This window comes from Musca vetustissima, unplaced genomic scaffold (assembly GCF_032173495.1).
Source record: "Musca vetustissima isolate MV318-11 ecotype Yass unplaced genomic scaffold, APGP_CSIRO_Mvet_v1 utg24537, whole genome shotgun sequence".
Classification (NCBI taxonomy): Eukaryota; Metazoa; Arthropoda; class Insecta; order Diptera; family Muscidae; genus Musca; species Musca vetustissima.
The window spans coordinates 1-10,111 of NW_026889627.1; the positions used below are offsets into that span (position 1 = coordinate 1).

The window sequence follows — 10,111 nt, forward strand, 5'->3', positions numbered from 1 at the left end:
TTGAATTCCATAATGTTAAACATGCTCATTGTTATTTATTTATATATATTTATTTAATTTAATTATTGTTTTTTAATTGAAATTTATTTCTATTTATAATTATAATTTATTTTTAATTTATTACTTTATTTTTAAACAATTTAACATACACTCATATATATGTACACACAACGTTGTAGAGCGGTAGGTTGTTAGAAATAGAGAGGGAGACAATGAAAGGCATTTAAGACCAATTTTTTCTATAAATTTATAATATACAATTATTATTTTTTATATAAATATATTTTATATATATACAATTACACACATATAAGTATATGTTTATATGTGTATATGCTTATACAATTATGCTGGTGTTTTGTTGTTTATTATTTATGTTTTTTAATTATCTGAATTATCTCTCTACGGAATCACAACATATTTGCGGTTTCTTTTCCACTTGTTTTTTGTTTGTTTTTCAATTTGTTTCACAAACCTATGTTGAAGTTTGACTTCCTTCTATCGCATTTGAAGTATATCTCACTACCCTAACTACTGATTATATAATAAAGCTTTATTAATTAGGAATAATGCAACAAAAAAACCAATTGGAGAACAATAACAAGTAAGTAAAGGCAATAGTCGGCGGTGCCGACCATGTAATATCCAACACCACAATTACCACAATGAATACTATGTCCTTAACACTAGAACGCCGAAGGCGGTCATTTTGACCGCTTTCCAATTTCAAGTACAAAATCAACTGTGCATTATAATCCATAATCTTCCAATTTGAAAGATTATTTTCCGAAATGTTATTTTCCACTTGATCTATCATATCCAATTTTGTGCTGGGGCGTCCTTATTCATTCCGCAACATGCATTAGCCATCTGACTATGTCGATGTCCGAAAATAGATGGTACAACTCATGGTTCATTCGACGGCGATATTCACTGTCGACGCAGATCTGCCCGTAGATCTTTTGGAGAATTTTTCTCACAGTAATATCAGCGTATTGTAGAGTGTGAGTTTGATTTGACAAGAGGTGGAATTGTATTTGACCTGTTTACTCAGACCATAGTAGCATCTGTTGGCCAGCACTATTATCCTTCGGATTTCAAAACTGATGTTATTAGTTTTGTTTGTGGCGGTACCGAGGTATATAAAATCGTTAACTACCTCGACGCTGTAGTTTTCTAGTTCCACAGTTGATCCGAGTCTACTGGACCACTTGCGCGTTGATACCATCAGCTTGTCATCATGTCATTTACTGCCAGTCCTACTTTGGCAGACTCCTTCTCAATTCGTTTCGCAATCTCCGACCAATTATGTCTACAAATTGTCACCTTGTCTGAATCCTCGTTATGTATTGAAGGGCACCGAGATGTCATTTCCGACTTTAACTACTGATCTTGTCCTTGTTAATACCGAACGCAGACATGGTGTTTAATTTCAATTGAGTTTTTGTCATTTGATGATTGGCTTCTCATTACATTGTGTCTACTACCTTTTGAAACTACTATGTATTTCGTACATAATGTCAATGGTAATGACATATTGTAATGAATGACGTTTGAGAATTGCCGCCTTTCAGCATCCAAACATTACTAAAAGTTACTAGTTCGTTTTTCGACGCTAGCTAAGGATTACATCCTACACACACACCCTTTGTACAAAGGTAAATGTTCTTCGAACAAATAAATACAGTCCACTAATTTGTTTTGGAAAAAATATTAATAATATTGTGTTTTTATTTTTCTCCAACTCTCCTCTAATTTCATTGCATCAACGCAAACATTGGTCCGATCGAGCCGGATTTTACAATCAACTTCCTAACCTTTACAAGGAAAACCTACAACGCCTGCGTCGCAGCAACACACAAAGATATACGATCACCCACCATCAAATCGATTCAACTATATTTTACATTTAAACCATTACAACAAAGGTATGTACACTCAGTGAATACTTCCAAAAGTGACATACCGCGATTTGTTAATGTTGTCTTTTTTTAATAAACACTAGTACCGTCGGTCATTTTACAAAAAATATTGCATGTCCGTCAGTCTCCTACGAGTTTGCCGTCGGTTATTAATTATTTACAAAAACAAAATAAAAAAGTGTCATACTGCATTTTTTCTTCTCTTTGTTTACAACAAAAAAAAAATCACAAACACTTTCACAGTGATACTCATTATTTATTTCATTTTGCCACATTTCTCAATCATTTATCATTCCTTTTTTGTTTTGTGCTATTTTCTTATAAGATTCTTCTTCTTATTTGGTTAAAACACTTAAACATATGATATAGAAGATAATCGATCCTTTCTACGAACAGCTGATAATAATTGTTTGCCTATACTGGCACATTGCTATATTTGACACTCACTGATAATTGATATCCGATCATATACATAAGGTGTGTTCCGGATCATTTATAGTAATTTTATTTATTAAAATACTGAAGTGCAGTTCTTGGGTAAAATTAATGATGATTCCTTCGGAAATCAACTGATAATAAATTGTGCTTGTGTCATTGACATAATACGCCCTACATTTGGTATATATTTAGTAAATAATAAAAACATATACATTTTATATATTTATTAAATTACGTTTAATAGATATATACGATACACTGCAAATACTTTGTGAATAATAAAATACAGTGAGATAAATTTTAGCGAATTTTTTGTTGAAACTTCTATTTTTTTTAGTAGTTTAATTACGTTGAATCAAATTTTTATTGTATCTACGATACGAATCGAAAAAGTTCACGACTTTTTAATACATTCAGTGTATTTCAACCCTTTTATTTTCACGCATCACGTGCTTTATCAATATTTCCGATTGCATTCATTAACCTCACGTGCCATTTAAATAATTTTCGTGTCATTAGTCTCCGATTACAACTCTTTTTGTTTTAAAAACAAGACATTACGTGTCTAAAAGTCGTTTTTTCTGATTTTTATTCAAAATGCCAGTCACTCCTCTAGATTTATTCATCCGAGCTACTGATGCATTGGTGAAATTTGAGGCCAAATTCGGTTCCCCACGGGACGAAGAGCTCGATGTTTATATTTTAGAATTGCACAGAGCTGAGGTAATAACATTATGGGAAAAAGCCCAAGTCCAATTTGACAATTACATCCATTATCTATATGATGATAAATATTCTAATGAGGACGATATTTCTGCAGCCGAGATCAAATTTGATGTTGCATACAATTGTTATTTAAATGTTTTAGCGTCCATCAACAGAAAACTAGGTGAACTTCGGTCTCCTTCTAAATCATCTGTCACAACTTCCGTTGAATCTCATATAGATAATCAATCAATACTTCGTTCCAAGGATGCGAACGTGGGCTCGAATGTTTCGCATCGACCCAATAATTCAACCTTCACAATCTGTGAAGATGACAATTCCGGCCATAGGATTAATTTGCCACCATGTGACATAGAGGTATTCAATGGCGATTTTCTCTCCTGGCCAACTTTTAGAGACCTATTCTCTGCCGTTTATATTAACAACACCGGCATAAGTGATATTGAACGTTTGTGTCACTTAATAAAAAGGCCAGTGGTGATGCTCATGAGATTGTGGCTAGGTTTTCTCTTACCCACAAAAACTTTAGTCTTGCGTGGAATGCTCTAATGCATACCTACGATAATCCACGTATTTTGGTGAACCACCAGCTCAAACTTCTCTTTGACCTTCCAGTTTTAGATAAGGAAACTAGTGCAGGGTTAAAGAAATTACAAAGAGGCATAAACGGGTGTATTTCGTCTATATCTAATTACGACGTGTCGGCTGAAAATTGGGATCCTATACTAGTTTTCTTATGTCTTCAGAGATTACCAAAAACATCCGTTGTGCTTTGGGAACAAAGTATAACAAACAAAGCTGCTTTGTCTTCGTGGTCGGATTTGGATAGGTTTCTTACGGAAAGAATCCAAACTCTGGCCTTTTTGCGTGATATCAGGGGCGCGCGTCGAACCTCTAAATAATAAAAATACCCATTCTTCGAATGTTAGCACTCAAAAGACTTTTATCACGCCCCAAAGAACGCCTCGTTCTTCAAGGTATTCTAACGCACCTTTGCCTAAATCATGTGCTCTTTGTTTACGACAAGGACATCATCTAAGGGTTTGCTACAAATTTCTTCGACTTTCAGTACCTGAAAGAATTAGGATAGTTAGAAAAGGATTTTGCTGTCTTAATTGTTTGTCCCACGGACATGAAGTTTCCAATTGCAATAGCGTCCATAACTGCAACATATGCAACAAACGGCATCACACCCTGTTACACAGGCTGGTATCACCTACGGTTACGTCTTCGACGTCTTCTGATAGAATTTTAGATCAGGCTAATAGATCTCCTATATCAGGGCTTACTGGGACTTCGAATAGACAGGTATTTCATACCTCCCAGGATAAGGATATTTTGTTAGGCACGGCTATGGTCCACATCGTGCACAAGGGTACTACGTATCCAGTCAGAGCCTTAATAGATCCTGCTTCCCAAGCGTCCTTTATTTCTAAAGAACTGAAAAATAAAATAGGACTACCCACAAATTCGACAGCATCCGCTATTTCAGGGGTCGGTGGGTCTGTTTCAACAACCTCACGCAATGAATGTCAAGTCCGTGTTAGTTCTCCAATGGATGCTACGCAGTCCATAGAAACTACAGTCCTAGTCCTCCCTACTATTGCAGATAATCTGCCTTCCTTTTCTGTTCAAACCGACATTCGTCCCAAATTGCCAAATCTACGTTTGGCCGACCCCGACCCATTTTCTTCTCGTCCAGTGGACCTCTTACTTGGTGCTGATCTTTATCCCAAGATTCTGCTACAGGGTACATGTAACAACATATTAGGTTCATTGATAGCTCAGAGCACCGTATTCGGCTGGGTCATTACTGGTCCAATGCCACCTTCTCTTTAGGGATTCTCCTTGAAAGAGTTTAGAATAGAATATGGGTTGTAAGGTTTACTACGCCAGTTTCTCACGGAAAACATGTAGTTTATCTCTCCTGATTCCTTTTTTCTCACGCAAATCATGGTTCTACGGCCTTCTACTCTTTTACATTGTCACATTGGTTCTACAACATCCTAAATTCATTTGCTTCGCAAATTTATTTTCATTTACCTACGTAAAAATTCATAATACGGTCGCCAGTACTTTATTATTCTGAGGCGAATTCCATAATGTTATATAGGCATATCATACACCGATGTTACGCATCATTTATTTTAAATTCTTATTGCTGGATCGCCTTCTTCGATGTCAAAATTTATATCCGAATGTGAGTCATAATATGTCATTGAAAACTGCACTTCAAACCGACGGCTACTTCATGTCCTACCACCCCTTCGTCAATGTTAGTTATAGTCAATGTTTCGAGTCGTCTACGCGACCTCACTACTTTTTCGCTTTAAGAAAAATATAGAAAGATGGCAAAGTTAGAGTCGCGAAACATCTGGCAAAAAATTGTAAAATGATCTACGATATTGGGGTCATTCTGGCCCAAATATTTGTTCCATTTTTACCATTTCGCTTCCTCGCTACTTTTCGTATGACATGGAAAAATTGTAAGATGGTTGCGACGATGGTGTGAGGATGACGTCCCCTGGAAAATTTTGGAACAACATGTGGATAACGGTGCAATTACACCTTCAACATATTTGAAGCTGCAGCAGTACACACTCTGAAAATATTATTAAAAATCCGTCGTCGACGGTCCCTGGAGTTCCTCCAGGAGATACTTGTGGTGTCGCCACATTGAGCTCTTCAAATTCAAACATTATTTATTTGTAAATAGTTTAATTTAAAATTTGGTAATCATAAGATCAGATCTTGTCGAGACATTGCACGATCTTGCTCTTCGAGCAGGGGTTACCTTTTTCTACTAACATTAAATTTTGCAACATAGTTGGATGTTGCAAGGCCGGCGGAATGTTTAATTTCAATTGAGTTTTTGTCATTTGATGATTGGCTTCTCATTACATTGTGTCTACTACCTTTTGAAACTACTATGTATTTCGTACATAATGTCAATGGTAATGACATATTGTAATGAATGACGTTTGAGAATTGCCGCCTTTCAGCATCCAAACATTACTAAAAGTTACTAGTTCGTTTTACGACGCTAGCTAAGGATTACATCCTACACACACCCTTTGTACAAAGGTAAATGTTCTTCGAACAAATAAATACAGTCCACTAATTTGTTTTGGAAAAAATATTAATAATATTGTGTTTTTATTTTTCTCCAACTCTCCTCTAATTTCATTGCATCAACGCAAACACATGGCTTTAAACACCTCTGAGCGGATTAGGCTGTCGAATGCGGCTTTATAGTCGTGGAATAGGTGTAATGTGTCGATGTGTTTTTCGTGGGTCTTTTCCAGGGTTTGGCGCAGTGTGAACCTCTGGTCTATGTTAGATTTGCAAGGTCTGAAACTGCATTGGTATGGTCCAGTATAGCACTTTATATGCGGTGGGAAGGAGACTAATTCCTCCATAGTTGGCACATATCGTCTTGTCTCCTTTTTATGCACGTGATACAGGATGCTGAGGTTCCAATCATTAGCCAAATTGTACTAATCAGTTGGTGCATGCTCCTGTCCAGCATCTGACATCGGCACCTGCTGCTTTGTTATTCTTCAGCTATTCTGACCGTATCTTCTGGGGTATCATATTCACCGTTACTATTTGATACCAGAAGATTTTCAAAATGCTCCTTCCATATCCTCAACACGTTGTCTGTATCTGTCACTAGGTTTCCTTCCTTACCTCTACAGGAGGATGTGCATGCACCAAAGCCTTCGGTTTGGTGTTTACCCATTGGTAAAATTTCCGACTTCGTTCTGATTTCGATTTGCTCAGGCTCACGTTTTTTTCGTCTTCGTTTTCCTGAAAATAAGTTTTTCCACTATCGTTGAGTTTTCGTATTGTGTTAGATCGCGCCCTTGCTGCAACATTAAGACGAGTGCGAACCTTATCTGCTCCTCGGATCGATCGAACGTCTAAAACACTGTACGAATGCCTTCCGTCTATCACAACATGCTCATTTTTATTTCTCGTTGTTTGATCAGGGGCAATCCGGGCTGAATTTTCCGAAGGTAGGGACAATAATATTTCCCCTTCCGATTTTTCCATTACAATCTCCTAGCAGCAATTTAATGTCTTGGCCAGGGCAGCGGTCATTTGCTGTGTGTAGGCGCTCGTCTGTTCTGGTCTGTTCATCTTTGTCTTCCGTCGGAGCATGGGCGCAAATAAGACTGATGGTGAAGAGCTTCGCTTTTATACGGATTATAGCAATTCACTCATCTACTGGAATGAATCTGGAGGCAAGGCTTTTATTCTCCTGTTAACCAAAAATCCGCAGCCAAATTCAAGTTTCGTTTCATGGCAGCTATAATACAGTGCGTAATCGTCTGATTTACTTACGGCTGTCACTTTCCATTGTATTTCCTGTAAGGCAATAATATCGGCTTTGTACTTCTTGAGTACATCCGCCAAAGCGAAAACTGTGCCTGTTCTCTACAAAGAGTGCACCCGAGGCCTCAACCCATTTTTATATAGTTCTTATGGGTGAACTCGCGGCACACATAAGCTCACTATTTAAACGGATGATAAAGTGCGGATGTCACATGGTGTAGACACCGCGGGGAGGTCAGTGTCCACAATTGAGATAAAAGAGGGATCAAGATAAACCTGGACTTTGCCATTTTAAAGCCAATCAGAGCCGTTACTTGGTATCACCCGCCCATTTAAAATACATTCCCAAATTTCACATATTTATAGCTATGTCTATCCATCGTCATATTGAACGCTGTCTCAAATATATAAATAGATTAAAAGTTATTTAATTTCCCGTATATAGTGGTGTTGGATATTATACTGGTGTATATGATTGTGCGTCAATCTTAATTTTTTTTACTAAATAAAATATTAAAAAATTTATTTGAAACCATAGTTACACAATTTAATTATAATTTATAATATAGTATAATCGTTGGATTTTGGTAAAACACGTACACCATATTACCCCCACACACACACACATTGCGCATTCTTAACATCCAGTTGTTGTCACATCCACAACTTCTTCACACCTCCTCAATAAAGCTCTTGACGGTTTTTTGTTATTCCACCACCATCTACACTTCGATGCATTTCAAAGTCTTGGACTATCCAATACGGTATTAGCCGTAACCACTGTACAACTGTTACCCATTGCAATTGAATTGCCAGCCATTGATAGATTCGTTGCTGCTGCCGATGCTGTTTTGGAGTTTTTATGCCAAAATGTTCCACCATTCAAATGTATGCCACGAAAAGTGTCGACAAATGCCCGTCGAAAACTGGCGTTCATGAAGCAGTACGTAATTGGATTACAACAACTCGATGAATAGGCCAGCAATTGTAGGAAACTTATCGTTGTATAGTCGACGTACTCGTATGTTGCGGGACCGATGAACATGGCCAGTGTGTTGATAACATAAAGCGGTGTCCAACAAATGAAAAATTCCAGTACCAACACGAAGAGCATTTTCACAACACGTTTTTTGCTTTCCAAGGTTTTTTCTATGTTCGATCTGAAAATGGACAGACAGAGAGAGATGGAGGAGAGACATTAGTTTCATCTGATTTTAGTTTGAGAGATATTAGAATTGTAGTTCCTAGGAAGTGGATTAGATCTATTATAATGTTTGCACTTAAAGAAAAAGGTATGCAAGAACCATGGACTAAAGTTCCAAGATCGCATGTTGATGTCCTTGGCTATAAAATACCATGACGCCCAAATGAAGCCCTTACCCTCAAATAACCCAATCGAGTTCTTTTCCTTTTCCATTAAGTTTCTTTCTATTTCCCCTTTGAAAATTTTATTTTCCCTTTAACATATTAAAATTTCCGCACGCACACACTGAAAACTTACCTTCTCAATGCCGATTCAGTTATGCGTAAACTTGGCGAGCTATTCAGTTTACGCTTCTCTGTGCCACAACCACCACCACCGACACCGCCTCCATCATTTGTTGACATGTATGGTGGTTGATGTTGCTGCTGCTGATGATATTGTCGCTGCTGCAGGCCAGATGTTGCCATCGCCACCGACTGATGTGTCGGTTTAAGTTGTCTTGGAAACTTTGTGGACAACGCATTAAGTGAGTGGCATGAGGACGATGTTGTCTCCTCACTATCAGCACTAGTTCTACTGTTACGATTGAATGACTTGAAAGAGGCAGAACGCATGCAATAAAGTTGTTGGCGGCGACCATCTGTGGTCTTGGCCACAATTGCACGTTTACTATTTAATGGATTAATAGAGGTTGTGGTTTGTTCGCCATTCGTGCTCAGTTGGGTTATGTCATCTGAAAAGAATACGGGGGAGAGCGGAGAAATACAGATAATTACAAAAGGTGTACATGTATACACAATATATGGGAGGAATATTAAAATACCTATACATACAATTTTACAGACAGAGAATATTAAAATTTCTTGTTAAAAACGCGTATATAAAATTGCAATATATTTTTCCATTTAATTCTTTGAAAATATCAGGGTAGAAAATAGGAAGGGAGACTAGGATATATTGTTTTCGGAATATTTATAAGGACTATATTTGAGAGAGTATTTTAAATAAAATGGTGCTTTAATGACCAAGACCTATTTATAAGCGTGGATGCATTAAACATATTTTTTTAAGACCTACTAAAATTCATGGATGACGTATGGTGTGATAGATACCAAGCAACGGCCCTTATTGGCTTTAACATGGCAAAGCCCAGACTTGTCGTGGTCCCTCTTTCATCTCAATTGTAGGCACTGACCAGCCAGCGGTGTAACCTGGGCTAACTACTTTCATCATCAGTTAAAATAGTGAACTGATATGTGCCGCGAGTTCACCCATAAGAACTACAAAAAAACCAGTAAGGAAAGTAGTAAAGTCGGACTGGGCCGATATATATCTTCGTCCGACTATATGATACCCTTCACCACTTTCGATATATCGCGAGTTCACCCATAAGAACTAAAAAAAAAACAGTGAGGAAAGTAGTATAGTCGGACTGGGCCGACTATATGATACCCTTCACCACTTTCGATATATTCTACATATG

At 37.3% G+C, this 10,111-nt stretch overlaps 1 protein-coding gene across 1 annotated transcript; it reads right to left on the bottom strand.

Moving 5' to 3' along the window:
* Positions 1-8,163: 8,163 nt before the first annotated feature.
* Positions 8,164-9,417, bottom strand: LOC133337317 (vasopressin V1a receptor-like). The gene is made up of 3 exons (XM_061545552.1): positions 9,405-9,417; positions 8,926-9,361; positions 8,164-8,584 (listed from the first exon to the last, which is right to left on the bottom strand). Exons 1-3 carry the CDS (start codon positions 9,415-9,417, stop codon positions 8,164-8,166), a joined length of 870 nt encoding a protein of 289 aa, XP_061401536.1.
* Between the last annotated feature and the right edge of the window lie 694 nt (positions 9,418-10,111).